General features: G+C 39.1%; 1 protein-coding gene across 1 annotated transcript; it reads left to right on the top strand.

Moving 5' to 3' along the window:
• The first annotated feature begins 3,542 nt into the window (after positions 1-3,542).
• Apoh (apolipoprotein H) lies at positions 3,543-17,282 on the top strand. The gene is made up of 8 exons (XM_048367300.1): positions 3,543-3,666; positions 4,146-4,322; positions 6,294-6,390; positions 7,586-7,662; positions 9,821-10,009; positions 12,727-12,906; positions 14,922-15,119; positions 16,884-17,282. Exons 1-8 carry the CDS (start codon positions 3,603-3,605, stop codon positions 16,961-16,963), a joined length of 1,062 nt encoding a protein of 353 aa, XP_048223257.1. The 5' UTR covers positions 3,543-3,602; the 3' UTR covers positions 16,964-17,282.

A 17,282-nucleotide genomic window follows, 5' to 3' on the forward strand; every position in this document is an offset into this window, starting at 1 on the left:
TATTTTAAAATCTAAGCTGTTGCTAAATGCTTAATGGTGTGGTCAACGTCTATGTTTGTAAAGTAAATAAGAAAGTTTTTGAAAGTATGAAGCAATGTGGGTTCAGGAATACAGAACCTTGGACTCTGAAGTCTATCTCTGCATACCATAATTCAAAAAATTATGGAAGAAGAGAATATAAAATCATGAAGAGGTTCATGCACAAATTTCTGTTTCTTGTAAGACAAATGTTGCTATGTGTTCTTCAACAAAGTATTTGCATGTCTATGTATCTAAGTCCTAAGCAGGTTGCTTAGTGCTATAACATAACATGTAACATAAAAGGTGAGTGTTAAATAAAAGAGCTGCAAATCTTTTCCAATGAGTGTAAACCCCAGCAATACAAACCAGCTACTTATCTGCCAAGATTCTTTGCATTTTTCTTACCAGTTTTTCCACTTGCTCTGCCAAATTAACCTTCAATGGTACATTTAAATGTGTCTTGAAAATGTCACCTGACACCCACTGATTACCAATCAATGGGTAGATTATTATCCTAGGTCAGATTTTGGAATGTGAGTTGAAATATGTGAAGATGGCAAAGTCAACAAAAAATGGTCCCATGCGTATCAAACCAGAAGATGGATATAATTCAAAAGTACAATTTATCTCATCTCCGCAAAAGGCTTTCACTGGGCCCATAAGTGACTTTGGAAAGGTTCTGAGAACAGTGTATAGTTCACATATTCAAGTGGCAAAGACTCAGGATTAAGAATCATCTTGCCTTATGAACTGTGTGAATTATTTTCCATCATCTTAAAATTTAATTGTAGGAAACAGCCAGAAAAACAAAAAGAACGGTAGCCACAAGTGCATGTGACTCCCTGTCAGTCTGTTTTTATCTGCTTGTTTCTTCATGCTCCTGCTATTATTTTGGATTCTTTTCCAAAGTTTAGTAGCTGGCAAGTAAGAGCAAGGTGTCAATGTTAAGAGAGAGAGAGACACAGAGAGACAGACAGACAGACAGACGACAGACAGGGAGACACAGAGAGGAAGAGGAGAGAGGAAGAGAAGAAGGGAAGAGAGTAAGGTGAGGAGGGAAGGAGCACCTCTTTGGAAAAAGTGAAACAATCCTGGTTGTATTGGTTGTTAGGGTGTGATACCAATGGAATGAGGCCTCAGAAGGTACCATTTATGAATACTTTAAGGCTGGGGATGTAGTTCAATGGCAGAGCAATCTCGCAGCACACAAAAGGCCCTGGGTTCAATCTCCAACACCCAAATTAAATCAAATAAACATAGCTCATTGGAAATACACTCAAGTAAAACAGAAATGGAACATAGCTTTCTCTTTCAGTTGTATTTCCAAATGATTTTAATGCAAAACTTATAGAAAAGTTGCAGAGATGGACAAAAAAACTTCTATATATTCTTAACCCAGAGATTTTCCTCAATCAAAATCTACCAAATGTCTCCCTCAGGGTTTTATAGCAAAATAATTATTATGTCTCTCTAAATTCCCTCAGTCTTTCCTTTTGCCCTTTATAGATTTTGCCTTTGTGAAGATTACAGGCCCTGCCATTTTGCTCAAGGTCTTTAGGAATCTTTAGGTGTGTACAATACCCTTCCTTCACTTCTTTTCTTCTTCTCCTTTCCTCTTTTTCCCTCCCCTTCTCTTTACTTACCTCCCCTTTCATTCCTCTCCTTTTCTCCTACCTCTACTTCTCTTATTATTATAGTTCTCATTTTAAATGATTTATGATGACTTCAAATTCACAACTTTTAATTCTTACTTTATTAATTCGTTGGTATCTTCCCGTGAAGAGGAACCTTCTAAACTCTGTATTTGTTAGGAGGAAAGAATACATTTTAATTAATATGTAACTATTTACATAGATGTTAAATGTTTACTTCTATGAACTTTGATCACTGCAACTATCCAAGTACAACCACCTAAAATAAAATGGAGCATATTTCTACCCTTCTAGAAAATTCCCTTATGCAAGGGAACATACCTATTAGCAAATGACATTAAAATCTCCTTTTCCCATCCGCTTTCTGCTTAATGTTGATCACTGTATTTATAGCTTCTGCTAAAACATTCTTTTCTCCATTTCAACCTTCATTTTCTCAACTCTTCTCTTCCTGAAGATGAGCATGCTTAGTTCCCCTCTCCATCTTTGTGTTATGTAGAGCATAATGGCCTATCTGACAACGTTACTTTTCTCTGTTCCGCACCCACAGAGGGAATTCTTCACAATAAAGCAGAAGCTGGGATTTTTCCAGCCAATGAGCATCTTTCTCCTTAGAAGGACGAAAGGAAAAGGACCCCCATTACCATTATTTTCTGTTTGCAGCAGCACACTTATCAGGGAACACAGTGTTCATTAGTGGCATAATTTAAGAACCACTGCCTGACATGAACTTTTTTTAAGTGATATATTTCAAGGAACTTTAGACCTATGGATATAAACCAAGTCTACCCGACAAGAACAAGCAGAGGTCATTTATTCAGAGCTTGCTACAACAAGGAAGTGACCCAGAAACACTTGTGTTTAGCAGAGATTCAAAATGAGGCAGGGGAATAGGAAAACTTTAAAATAGAAAACAGGCAGGATGTCACCATGCCTTGATTGGTTGTTGACAGGAGTAAAATGGAAGCAGGCTAACTAGAGATAGGGCATTTTATAGTATTGGTTAGAGGAACATGTTGGACTTTCTTTTGTTGGGTCAGTTGTTACAAAGATTGTCATTTGGCTTTCTACCTTGATTTCTACAGAGATTGTGAGCCACAGTGTTCACATATGGCCTGACCATTGTCTATTGTGTGTTTCATTCCTTTGAGTGACTGATGTGAGAACTCTGGACTCTAGAAGGTCCCATTAAAACACTCCTACACAACATCATCAGTGTCAGCCCATTCTGTCTCTTTCCACTCAACTTGTTGGCTTTGAGTTCTAGTGTGTGGTCTCAAATCAACTTTCCAATCCCCAACACAGACTTAAAAATCTGTCTAGACAGATGTGGCTGCTTGAGCAGGACTTTGTGAGCATGTTAACGTGTGGATTTGACATGAGAGAAAATTGAGGATTTACAGAGAATTACAAGTTCTCTCCTGGAGCTTTCTAGAGGATCTTGTTACTAACCAGTTTTCTGGGCATTACCAATGTGTCCTTAAAGATGTTCTTTCACATCCTGTGAGTAGAAACTTGAGCATGCGGGAAGGTGGGGACTGAGACACAGAGAGCAGGTGATTGTTCTGAGTTTCTATAGGAGCTCCAACCAGTTGGTGATCCATTTATAACATAGAAGAATAATGGTGAATGATTGGTCCGGGCAATTTGGCAGCTTCCAGAATTTTTCCAGTGGCAATAACAAGTACCATTAAGCAGTATCAAAGGAGAATCACTTACCAAAAATTTCACAACATCTCACAGAAGTGGAGTAAATGATTAAAGATCACCGGGTTCCTTCCCAGTCATGACACTTTATCTTCTGTTTACAAAGATAAAAGTACACCCCCACCAAAATGGTTTAATGTTTAAACTCTTTTTATATTTTCTGCTCTTTTTTTTTTTATCAGAGGAAACCCACTTTGGTGGTGCCAGTGAGAACCGTCCACAATGATTTCTCCAGTGCTTATCTTGCTCTCCGGTTTTCTCTGCCATGTTGCGAATGCAGGACGGAGTAAGTGCCTTTGCTTTTGGAAAAAAATAATATATACAACCCTCTAGTCTATGTCAGTGATTAATGATGATAGCTTTAAATTCAAAGCGGGTGCTGGAGAGACTGCAAAAATAGTCTCTAGTAGCGCTATGCTTAACTCTACATTAAGGCAATTTAGGCCTTGGTGTACTGACTTATAATATGCGGATTGTAATAATACCTACTTCAAGTGGTCCTTGAGATGAGATGAGGTATCACATATGGTATTGTTGCTGGCAATAAATATCTCCCTCTCTTCTTCTCTCTTTTCCCCTTTTACTCCTTCCTTCCTTCCTCCCTCCCTCCCTCCTTTTCTCTCTCTCCTTTCTTTGCCCCACTGTATATCTTAGGTTGGCCTCAAACTCACTATCCCCCTGCCTCAGCCTCCCAAATACTAGGATTATAAAGATGCACCACCTTGGGTTGGTTTTCTTCACTATCTACTTTGTGCTCACTTTCAGCCTGTCCCCAGCCTGAAGAGTTGCCATTTGCTGAAGTCGTCCCATTCAAAACATTCTACCTCCCAGGAGAGCAGATAGTGTACTCCTGTAAGCCAGGCTATGTGTCTCGAGGAGGGATGAGACGGTTTACTTGTCCTCTCTCAGGAATGTGGCCAATCAACACTCTGAAATGCACACGTAAGTCAGCATCTTCTCTCCTATGCTTTCCCTTCGTCTGGGACATTTTGGGGGGTAACCTAGTTTATCATGCTCAGGGTGCAGAGGGCCAGCAGGGACTGGGGGCTGTGGAAAAAAAAAAGATCCTGGAAATTTCTCCATGGGAGAGGAGAGTAAGTGCAATAGTTGCTATGTAGAAAAAAGAAGTTTGTAGCCTGGAACTCAAGAAGCTTAAAAAAGAGACCTGGACTAATTAAAGGGGAGAGAAATATTTATAGATGTTAATAGACAAATGAGATATTCTGAACTATAAATTGATGCCCAAAACACCTAAACAAACAAAACTTGGGAGACTATCGTATCTTTGGGCTTTGCCTCAGAATGAAAGCAGATTTAATTGTCACTGAAATGAATATATTTTTCATCTAAATTACATATTTATGCACAAATTTATATTAAAATGTCATATACTAAATTAAAATATGAACGATACATTTCACTACTGTTTTATAATAAGTGGTTGCCTTTGTTTATTCCTCAGAACATGGTTCTATGAAAACCATATTTATTAATTGATTTATTTATATTGTAAAGGTGGCTTACAGAGGGGTAACAGTTACATAGATCAGGTAACGAGTACATTCCTTTTTGAACAGTGTCATCTCTTCCCTTGTTTTCTCCCATTTTTCCCACCCAGCCCCCCAACCCCAGCAAGTTGTGTAGTTCATTTTCAACATAGTGTCTAGTGTCAGTGCTGCACTTTTTCACTCTTTGTCCCATAATTTCTGTGCTCCCCCTTACCTTCACCCAAAAGATAAACTTATAAACAAAAAGAATAGAAATCAGAAACAGTGATAGAGGAGGAGAAAAACCAAAAAGCAAAAAAAAAAAAAAGAAAAGAAACAACTCTCTTGTTTCCATTTCATGGAGTTCATTTTTATAAAACCTTATGTTTTATAATCAAATATTAAGTAATCACACAGATTAAAATTTGACAATTATATGTAGAAGTCAAGCAGTAAAAATAGCTGTATGGATTTATTTAATCTCTAAATATTTGTATTACATAGACATGCAAGACCTTTATCACAATTACATATGTTCATGCAAGTAATCTTAGTGTAGGTGTGTGTGTGTGTTTGTACGTGCACAGGCGTGCACACACGCATGTGTGCTAGGTATGGGAGCTTGTACTCTGGACCTTGCATTCTCATTAGGCTTGTTCACTCGTGACTGGCCCTCTACCATTTGGGCAATGCCTCCAGTTCCAGCAATTTTCTAGTTAATGGAAGTAACAGTGCCCAGATTTGTCTACCTGGGATGACTTTGAACTGAGATCCTCAGATCTCAACCTCCCGATTAGCTAAGATTAAAGGAATAAGCCACTAGCACATGGCCAGTGTGCTTTTTTATTCTAAAGTTAAACTTTAAAATTTATTATTGTTATTGCCAGGGATTGAATCCAGTACCTTGCACCTACTAAGCATGTGTTCTACCACTGCCTGGGCTTTGCCCCTTCCTATAAACATACTTTTTAATGAAAATTCTGTATAGTCTCACTAGGAAGGTTTTTGCTTTATATTAGCAATAATTCTGGAACATTTTCAAGTAATTTTCAACTGTATATTTTTGCAGTAATGCACACTGTATGCAGAATTCAATGTTTCTCTATTTTCATTAGCATATCACAAACACTGATTATGCTCTTTGTAATTCATATTTTATTGGCTACATAACAGTTAAATGGTCAATTTACTTTGTCTAATTAAAACAATCCATTGTTGGTGAATATTTAGAATATTCAACTTCTGTTCCTAGCAATACCAATGTAATGATTTCCTTGATGCATCCATCATTTGTGTGGCTTTGAATTTCTTTCTCGGAAGAGTTACTTAATAATTATTGCATCAAAGGGTAGCATATGTTTACATAGGCTTATGTACATGGGATATTCTGCCAGTAGAAATTTACCTTTTTCTCTTTAAATCACAGCCAGAGTGTGTCCCTTTGCTGGAATCCTAGAACATGGATCTGTACGCTATACAACTTTTGAATATCCCAACACAATCAGCTTTACTTGTAACCCAGGGTAAGGTTTCTTGTGAGATGAAGCAGCTGACAGAACACATTTCAGTATCTCTAAGATAATTCTCAAGATTGGCCTCTGTTTTATTTATAGTTTTTAGAGGTTGGGTACAAATTTTAGCCTTGCTTTGAATATGTTTTCTTGGGGGTATTGAGGGTAGGGAAAGAAGTGGAAAACTAAAGAAACAGAAATCTAAAATGCAATGTGAAATAATCACTCTAATCTTTATGCACCTCATTAATTAATTATCTGAGGGGATCCACTAAAATGGAGGCATATTGACTTGGACAAAATCTCTTTACCATCCAGGGGCCAGACCATGACATAGGATTAAAACACTGTAGAACTAAGACTTGGGTTTTAGTTATGAGGGTAACTAGATTGAACAACTTAGTAGCCTTTAGAAGCAGATTCTGTAGAAAATGTAGGGAATGTTTTGATGTAGAACACAGTTCTTTTAACCCTCAATGCAGTACAACATTTCCAGGAAGGAAGTGCTTATGGTTGGCCCCTGAATAAAAAGACACTACTGAGACATTGTAAATAGTATGTTGGTTGTCCATTGGGCCACCATTTGACTGGAAATCCTTGTTTTGGAATGAAGATTTGAGTCAAAAAGTAAGAGAGAGGAAAAGAAGAGGGGAAAAGAAAAAGAGAGATGGGAGAGAGAGAGGGAGAGAGAGAGAGAGAGAGAGAGAAGCTTTTGCCACAAACATCAGTTTAGGGGCTGGATTTATGGCTCAGTGGTAGAGTGCTCACCTTGTATGCATGAAGCCCTGGGTTCGATTCCTCAGCACAACATACACAGAAAAGGCCAGAAGCGGCACTGTGGCTCAAGTGGTAAAGTGCTTGCCTTGAGCAAAAAGAAGCCAGGAACAGTGCCCAGGCCTTGAGTTCAAGCCCAGGTCTGGCAAAAACAAACAAACAAACAAAGACATCAATTTACTCATGAAGAGGATCTCATAAAGAGAATCTTTAAGGTCAAGAGTTCAAGTTCAGTCTTACAGTATAGTGTCATCTCTCTCTCTCTCTCTCAAAAAAAAGCAGTAGATGCTGGGGTATAGCTGTGGTAGTGGTAGAGCTCATGGTAGAGCTCATGTTCAGCACACACAAGCCCCTAGATTCCATTCCCTAGTACATTTGAGATGCCAATGATAGATTATTTTACTGCTTGATAGGTTAAAATTTCCTTTTGCAGGTTTTACCTGAATGGCACGAATTCTGCTAAATGCACCGAGGAAGGGAAATGGAGTCCGGAACTTCCTGTCTGTGTTCGTGAGTCTATGGGTCCCAATTCTGGATTGGATGGCCAGTTTGTTTGTCTTGAAATTCCTGGTGTTAGCACTAAAAGCCCCACATCCCAGAAACTGCGCAATCCCATAAAGCCTTCAGTGCTGGATTCATGGGGTTCATCGCCTTCTTGGAGAAGGTTCATCCTCAAGACATCCTATTTTGGAAGATGAAACAACCCACTCTGAAACCACAGAGCATTTTACTCATGAGCACGTTTTATGTCCTCTACCTGCTGGAGCCCATCACTGCTGGGTTTAACTACAAGATTCCGTTGGTGGTTAGGCGAGTGCTTAAGTATATCTGTGGTTGTTGTATGGAACAGGAATTTGCCACAATTTCACTAGGATTATAACTTAGACCTCAAGCAACCTAGGCAAATGCTCTACCATTGAATGCTAGCTATCTCCTCATCCTTGGCTAGGAGAATTTATGTAAGCAGTGGGATGAAAATCTTCCACTCCAGGACCTCATTCATTCATTCATTCATTCATTCATACATACATACATACATACCTTTCTTTAATAATCATGAGTTGAGCATCAGCCAGACCCTTCTCTCACAGAGAGGCTAGAAGACGAATGGTTCTAGGGATGGAGACAAGGAAAGTTCTCTTCACAGTAAGTTAAAAGGCCACACAGGGGCCTTGTATCCTCTCTTCTGACAGATTCCTCTAGTGGTTTATTCAAGCAGTCAGGAGATGCCCAGGGTCTGCTTCCCTAGGGAGGGGTGTGCTCCTGTTTCCTAACTTGTGGTTTATTTAAGCCCATGCATCATAGTAATAGCGATGGTTCTTAAAAGCTTCCTTTCTTAATGAAAGCAAACAGAAAAGTCAAACGGCTCCAGACTTTTTTCCTTGTGATCCTAGAGAATGAACTCAAGCCTCACACTTGCCTTGACCACTTGAGTCATGCCCAAGTCCTTTTGCCTTTTAGTTTATTTCTCAGGTATAATTTCTCACTTTGGTCCAGATTATCACTGGACCAGTATCCTCCTACCTCTACCTCCCTAGCAAGGATTACGGGCATGCATTAGCATGCCTGGTCCCCCCAAAAGTTTCCTAAGGATTCATTAAGTAGAGTTTTTCACCCAGCCCTAAGAATCGTCATGGTTCCTGTACTTTCCTTTTTAAGAAGCTTTATACGAATTTTGTTAATTCACCTTTTCAGTTACTAACAAAAAGGGTACTTTTGCTTCCACCTAATCTGAATGAGCCTGTTTTATACGTTAGTGTGTACATGAATCACTTGAGCATCTTGTTAAACTCTGGATTCTGATTCATGCATCTGAGGTGGTTCTGATTTTTGTGAGTCTAACCAGCCCCCAGGCAATGCTCAGGCTACGAGTCCAGGGACCATACATTGAGAAGTAAGAATGCAGATAATTCAAGTTAAATCACATGTTGGTCAGCACTATCTTACATTAGTATACCTTCCCTGAAATTATCAAGATTCCTATGTGTCAGGGCAGGGAGATAAGCCACTACTGTGTATCTCTGGGTCCTTGAAGCTATGTTTGTTTTTAGTTTAATTTAATTTTTTGTGTACTTGGGGCTTGGGCACTATTCCTGACATTTTTTTTTTTACTCAAAGTGAATATTGTAGCACTTAAGCCATACCTCCACTTCAAGCTTTGTGATATTGGAGATAAGAGTCTCATGGATTTTCCTATCCAGGCTGACTTTGAACCATGATCCTCAGATCTCAGCCTCCGGAGTTGTTAGCATTGCAGGCATGGGACACAGATGTGCAACAAAGCTCTGTGTGTAAGCCCCATACACACAGGGTTCAAAGGCAGGAGGTACTCTAGAAGCAACAAACTGAACTAACAGTGGAGTCAAATGTTAGGACTCTGTGGAGTGGAAACCCAACCACTGTGCTGTTGTAAAAGTGGTAAAAGGCAAATCCACTGTGGCAAGACTTCATTTATTTTATTTTTTTAGATTTTAATAAGTCAACACACCTGATTTGGGATCACATTTTTCTATTTGTTCTGTATAATTGACTATTTTTTGTAAACCTTTCTATTGCATCAAAATTCACATTTTTTTATCACAATTTATTTGTATTTGTTTTCTTTCTGAAAAGAGAATATTTGAAGCTATTATTTTTTGATAGAAATGACAGGTGTTTTTATTTCCAGCCATGTCCTGCCCTCCACCACCAACACCTAAGTTTGCAACACTTCGGGTTTACAAGCCATCGGCTGGAAACAACTCCCTGTACAGGGATACAGCAGTCTTCGAATGCTTGCCACATCGTGCTATGTTTGGAAATGACACCATTACTTGCACAGAACATGGAAATTGGACTGAATTACCTGAATGCAGGGGTAGGTGAATGATGTGGAACAAAATAATTATGTTACTCATTTTTTAAAAATATCAAATAGCCCAACAATTATGGTATACTTAAAATTACCTCCTCCAACAAATGATTAATGAGCATGTATACTATGTACTAGGCAGTGTGCTTGGCATGGAGAAAACCAGATGAACACGACATGTTCATGGTCCTTCTCCAAGTTGATGTGTCATTACTGTCTTTGAGTTCGTCAACTGCATAACAAGTAGACAAGTTATAGAGTTCATCATGTACTCAAAAGTGTTCATCTAAGGGTGGTGGATATTTCAATGGTAGTTATTTCAATTTTTTTAGTGTGTTTGTGCCAATACTGTGGCTTGAAGTCAATGACCTTGTGATTTCACACTTGGCTGGATCCCTACCACTTGACTCACACCCCCACTTTCAGCTTTTTACTGGTAATTGGAAATAAGAATCTTGCAGATTTGTCTGTTCAGACTGGCTTTAACCATGTTCCTCACATCTCAGCCTCCTGAGTAGCTAAGATTATAGGTGTAAGACACTGGTGTCCATTTCAATCTATTGAGTGATTCAAAACATTCGTGGCTTTGAACATGGACGAACTATCAATAACTATAACTTGCACTGTTGTGGGACAGGCACTGCTTTCTTGCTGTCATCTCATTTAAGTGTCATCTCATTTAAGTCCCCACAATCTTAAAGAGCAGGTTCTATTTTTCTTCTTGTTATCCTCTGTTCTCTTGAGTATATCAGTTGTTAACATATGTGACATTGTCTCTCTCCATAGACAGATACTTTTCTTGTCTATGAATCATGTGAAAAGAAACTATATGCAACATGATACCAAGAAATACATCCCCATGGTCTTCCCAGCCAAGCTATAAGGCATGGATATATTAAGAACAAGGATATTATACAGTATCACTGTACCCAAGCCAATTGAACACATTTGAACTATTAATGATAATTTATACCATCATAATAAAATGATGAATAACAATATCATGAACAGTTTAGTTCAGATATAGTTTTTCCCAGTGGATTCAGAAAGATAGAAACTTATATGTTATTTTATTCTATGCAAGGTTCAATTAATATACCTTCTATGTAATTATCCTCCTTAGTCCTTATGATTCCATGCTTTTATCTGTCATTGACATTTTTGAAGAGTAGGTGCTATTTTTATTATCACATTATAATAAATGAATTTGTTGATTCAAATAAAATATTTTTTGCTAAAAATACATTCTGAGCTGGGCTCTGGTGGCTTATACCTGCAATCCCAGCTACTCACGAGGCTAAGGACAGAGGATTTCAGTGTAGCCAGCCTTGGCAGAAAAATTCTCAAGATTCCAGTTCCAATTAATCAGCAAAAAGCTGGGCTGAAGCTGTAGCTCAAGTGGTTGTGCAAAAAGCATGAACAAACAAGCTTAATGAACTCAAAGCCATGACTTCAAGCCCTGGTATAGATTTTTAAAAGAAACAAACTTTTGGTCACATCAGTAGACACATATACCAGCTGCTCTACTATTATTCATGCTTAATGCAATCCTTTTACCCGCTGGGATGTGCTAGATTATCTCTTGGTTGAGGCACCTCTTTTTCTTTCATAGTAGCCAGCACCCTGTGAGTGATAACTTGGAGACTATGCAAGAATCCGCTCTATGGCAACCATTTTAGAATTCACTGATGATCCTTGATACCACTTATGACATTAGTTGTTACAGAATGGAGACTTTCTCAGTCCTTTTTAAAATTTACATTTACTAGCTAGCTTACCAGAGAGCAGCTTTCCTTTTATCTACTTGCTTTTCAATATTATTATAGATCCATGAGTTCTTTGTCACTCAACGTGTGGCAGAACCCAAACTGAACCAAGCAGGAAAACTCTGGAGTCTAAACTCTTAGCTATCTTAAAACATGACCCTCCCAGGACTTTGTATTGTTGGCTCCTGACTCCCTCCTGGGGTAGCTTGGGGTATGAGTGTGGGTTTTTAATGTTAAGGATTTTCAAGAGACTAGGAGGCAACACTGGTTTTCTTGGACATGTTTCATGCTTCCTTTTTGCATAGTCTAAGGAAAATAAGAATAATTAGGTTCAAATATTTCAAAGCTAATTAATGCTAATAAGTGGTCATGAGAAGAAGTACAGTCTTGGGATTTTTAACATCATAGCTTGTTGACTAAAATAAGACTTTGATCCTCTTCAACATCTTAGATTGTGAAAATTTGTGATAAATGATAACTTTTTTGTGTGCTATTACTGGGGCTTGAATTCAGGACCTGGGTACTGTCATTTAGCTTTTTTTTTTCACTCAAGACTGGTCCTCTACCACTTGAGCCATGCCTCTCTTTCTGGCTTTTTGTGCTTAATTGGAGAAAAGTGTCTCATAGACTCTCCTGCCCAGTCTGGCTTTAAACTGCAGACCTCAGATCTCAGTTTTCAGAGTGAATGAGCCACTAGTGCCTGGCTTTGTCGCAAACATCTCTTACGTATCTGAACTTCATTGTTTTGTTTTTTTAAACATCTAGGATGTATAAAAGATGTATAAATGTGTAAAAGAATGGGCACAGAATTAAGCACAGATACCCAGAAATTGCATTCGGTTCACAGTGACACAGGTGACCCAATGGCTTAATGGAGATGACCGTGTAAACTTTTCACAACTTAACTACCAAGTTCTGCTGATTATTGCTAATATGTCTCATTGGATCAACTTTTAGAAGTAAAATGCCCATTTCCATCAAGACCAGACAATGGATTTGTGAACTATCCTGCAAAACAAGTCCTTCTTTACAAGGATAAAGCCACATATGGTTGCCATGATACCTATGCGCTGGATGGCCCAGAGGAAGTTGAATGCACGAAGCTGGGAACCTGGTCTGCCCAGCCGAGTTGTAAAGGTATGGAAATCAGGGTAAAGTCCTACAAGGTTTCAAAATGTACCCAGTGGGTGAATGTTACTTGCCAATTTCTTGTTGTATTCATTTTTGACTTGTTGCTCAGAGTTGTTTCACATTTGCTGGCATGTCAAAGGCTCTAGGTCTCACTGGTACATGGGAAGCCTCCTGCTTAGCCAGCTTGGTGGGCCCTCGCCTAGAAGAAGCCATCACCTTCTTAAGCACCAATGATGCGGAAGTTCATGTGGGATCTCTGTATGTGCTTTCAAATCTTTATAGAAGCAACTTTGTTTTTCTGCTGTCTAGTATAGACTCTTGTTACAAAACTTGGCCACACATTCAAGTAAGTTTGAGTTGAAACAGTGCTTATTATATAAAAAAGATATAAGCACATAGGGAGATGAAGAAATGACATACAATTGATTCTCCTGATGGCTGCAACAGGAAGTTGGAATTTCAGCTAGTTTTCTCCCTGCCTATGACTACTTCCATCTTGGTTTCTCTCTGCTTACTTGGATTGAGTTTATACCAGGACCTCACAGCTAAAGGATTCACTAGCTGGGCTGGGAATGTGGCCTAGTGGTAGAGTGCTTGCCTGGCATGTATGTAGTCCTGGGTTCGATTCCTCAGCACCACATACACAGGAAAAGCTGGAAGTGGTGCTGTGGCTCAAGAGGTAGAGTGCTAGCCTTGAGCAAAAGGAAGCCAGGGACAGTGCCCAGGCCCTGAGTTCAAGGCCCAGAACTGTCAAGAAAAAAAAAAAGGATTCACTACCTGGTGTCTGTTCTTTGCATCTTCTAGAGGATGTGTTAAAATAGATTTCTTGGCTCTTCTATCAGTTCCTGGTTAATAGATCTGAGATAGGAGCTGGAATTTACCTTTGGACCACATTTGGTACTAATGCTTCTGGTTTGTGGATTACGTTTTAAATGGGATTGTGGCATTAGCCACAGTATGGCTTTATTTTAATTCTAGGAGCATGAAGTATCCCCCCAGAGTCAATACTAGCAAGAGTCTAGGAGAACTGGCACCCTGTTTGCTTGTCACTGGTTGTGGGCTCTTCTCTTCCCAATTCTGAGAACAGCGTTAGGGTTGGGTAGGTTTGCATAAACCTCTGGGAGAAGTGGCTCACATTGTGGGTGAAGGCAAGGTTTCCAGAAAGGACAACTCCTGAGCTGTGATGCACCAGCTCCAGCAATGAGATCTAGATGGAGCAGTGTAGGTCTGAGTAAAGAAATTCTTTTTCATTGAAGCGAGAATCTGGAGTTTCTGCTGTGACCTTATGTGGTCTTCTGTAAGGGAAGGAAAGGTCTTCTCAAAGCCAGGAGTGATTGGCACCATTAGCAATCACATCAATACTGACTGCTCACTGGGTACATCCCTGGAATCTTCTTGTCTTGACCCATTTGTTTCAGGTGTGCTCCGCTACTGGCTCAGAATCTATTTTCTTTTCTTTTTTTTATGTCAAACTGATATACAGAACGGTTACAGTTTCATACATTAGGCATTGGATACATTTCTTGTACTGTTTGTTACCTCCTCCCTCATTCCCCCTCCCCCCTTCCCCTTTCCATTTCCCCCCATGAGTTGTTCAGTAGATTTACAGATAAACAGTTTTGCAAGTATTGCTTTTGTAATCTTTTGTGTTTTTTACCCTGTGTCTCTTGATTTTGGTATTCTCTTTCAGTTTCCTAGTTCTAATATCTGTATACATGGTTTCCAATGTACTCAGATAAGATACAGAGATCGTGCAGGTACAACCACAGAAAGGGGATACAAGAGGATCATCAACAATAGAGGCTACGGTTTCACATCGCATGTTGAAAGTAATTACAACAGTGATATAACAGTCATTTCCATAACATGGAGTTCATTTCACTTAGCATCATCTTTTGTGTTCATAAGGGTATAGCTATTGGGCTCTTGTGATCCTCTGCTGTGACTAGCCTAAGCTATTTTCTATTTGAGAAAGATTCATTGAACTCTTAAGTCTTGACTACAAATGTTTTCTCTTTCAGCGTCTTGTAAATTATCTGTTAGAAAAGCCACTGTGCTCTACCAAGGTGCGAGAGTAAAGCTCCAAGAACAATTTAAGAATGGAATGATGCATGGTGACAGGGTTTCTTTCTTTTGCAAAAATAAGGAAAAGAAATGTAGCTATACAGAGGAGACCCAGTGCGTAGATGGCACCATCGAAATCCCCAAATGTTTCAAGGGTAAGTCTACACTAGGAAGTGTAGTTAGGTCTTCTGTTTGTCCTTCACCATAATGAGCACTTGGTTACATAATGACTGTAAGAAGCCATTACAAAACAGTGATGGAGAGAAATGATCAACTCCAGCAAAGCAAGGTGTGCCTGTAATCTCTCTATTTGCACAAATATTTTCCTGACAATTCGGAGTTGTCATTTCATTCAATGGATGTTGAGGTGATTTACACCACCTTTGGTGATTCCAAGTTAATTCCAAGTAATAATGAAGAATTATAAACCACCATCTCTTGTATCCAAGCTATAAAGCACTCATAAGGGGTGGCAACTGTTTTTGTAGATCTCTCATTGATTTTTTTCCTGCCTTTGGCAATGTCTAATTTGAAAATTTTCTTTAGTGCAAAGCATTTTTAGAGCAATCTATCACAAGGAAGATGATACTGTGGATGAATGGGGGTATATACAAGTGTGCAATGGCTAGCATTTACAAACTAAATGCTATGTAAGGTTTCAGGATCTTTCTATTATGAAGAAAGAAACAGCCAGAGTCTGGGGCTATTGTTGGATGTAGGTGTGCAAATGTTTCAGGAATGCTGTGGGCTCCATATCTGGGAAGAGGAGAATTGAGAGCAGATGTTGCTAACAGGAGGAAAGGTCTGAGTAGTGGCCAGGTAGAGAAAGAAGGAAACTAGAACCGCTTAGCCATCCCCACCTCACGGGGCTGGTTTGAGTATTAGAAATGTTATGTGTGATGTGGAATAAAGACTCAACCAATAATATTATAACTTATGCAGAGTTAGAACCATATTGAATACATTGTTCTTGCTCAGCAGAGAGCAGAACCCTGGTGAGCTGTTAAATACTAAAACTGACAAAATGAAATAAGACTGGTACAAACCAATAGGAAAAATATTAGAGGAAGATAATTAAAAAAGAAAACAAAATCCAGAGCTCTGTTGATGTATTTCTCTTTCTTATGGTGTTCAGCCAGATGCAACACTGTGGGTGTACTAGAGAATAAGTAAAGGGCTGATCACAGTCCTTTCCCTTTTAATCTTGACTGTCAGAGTTATGCAAAACCTTTCATTTTTCTTTCCTGGAAATGAGCGTCTTATCATTGCACATATATTTTCTCTCTTCACTTAATCCTCACTCTAAATAGTTTCTTTTATATCATGAAATTTATTATACACATTTGTAAAATGTGTTTGGTTTGGCTTAGTTATTTAACAAATTTAAGACATGACTGTTACTCTTTTTTTTTTTTTTTTTTTTTTGGCCAGTCCTGGGCCTTGGACTCAGGGCCTGAGCACCATCCCTGGCTTCTTCCCGCTCAAGGCTAGCACTCTGCCACTTGAGCCACAGCGCCGCTTCTGGCCGTTTTCTGTATATGTGGTGCTGGGGAATCGAACCTAGGGCCTCGTGTATCCGAGGCAGGCACTCTTGCCACTAGGCTATATCTCCAGCCCATGACTGTTACTCTTAATATGCTTATCCCACTGGGTGCTGGTGGCTTGTGACTGGAATCCTAGCCACTCAAGAAGCTGAGATCTGGTTCAAAGTTAGCCTGAGTAGGAAAGTCTGTGAGACTCTTACCTCTAATTAATCACCAAAAAGTTGGAAGTTGATTTGTGGCTCAAGTGATAGAGAGCTAGCCTTGAGCAAAAGAAGCTAAGAGATAGTGTCCAAGCCCTAAATTCAAGCTCTAGGATCAGCAAAAAGAAAATTAAAACTGAATTAATTGTTTTTTTCTCTCTATCTCTCTTAACAGAACACAGTTCTCTGGCTTTCTGGAAAACAGACGCATGGGATGTAAAACCATGCTCAGAGGATCTTCAGACTCAAAATTAAACATCCTGGGGTGTTTTGTTTTTTTTTTTGTCTCTGGCCAATGAATCCAATGAAAGAAGAATAAAATTACCAAATTCATTGCCTTTACCATGACAGCATTGCTTCTTATGATGACATGGTTTTTAGCTATGTTATATGGTTAAAAAATACTCTCAAATATTTGTATCACCGCTTCATGGCTATAACATGGACAGTGTAGACAATTAGCTGACTAGCCCAGTTCCAACTTCCTAATTCATGCTTCCTTAAGTTTGAGAACATCTTCATAATGAAATACGTATGGATTTCCAAGGAAGTAGAACTAAACTGGAGTCCTTGG

The sequence above is a fragment of the Perognathus longimembris genome, chromosome 17 (genome assembly GCF_023159225.1).
Source record: "Perognathus longimembris pacificus isolate PPM17 chromosome 17, ASM2315922v1, whole genome shotgun sequence".
Classification (NCBI taxonomy): domain Eukaryota; kingdom Metazoa; phylum Chordata; class Mammalia; order Rodentia; family Heteromyidae; genus Perognathus; species Perognathus longimembris.

Bases quoted from the DNA above. Each gene is read 5' to 3' on its own strand.
- Apoh (XM_048367300.1), top strand. From the start codon at position 3,603: ATGATTTCTCCAGTGCTTATCTTGCTCTCCGGTTTTCTCTGCCATGTT. The intron at 4,323-6,293 runs GTAAGTCAGCAT...TTTAAATCACAG, and splicing joins CAACACTCTGAAATGCACAC to CCAGAGTGTGTCCCTTTGCT. The intron at 7,663-9,820 runs GTGAGTCTATGG...TTTTATTTCCAG, and splicing joins GGAACTTCCTGTCTGTGTTC to CCATGTCCTGCCCTCCACCA.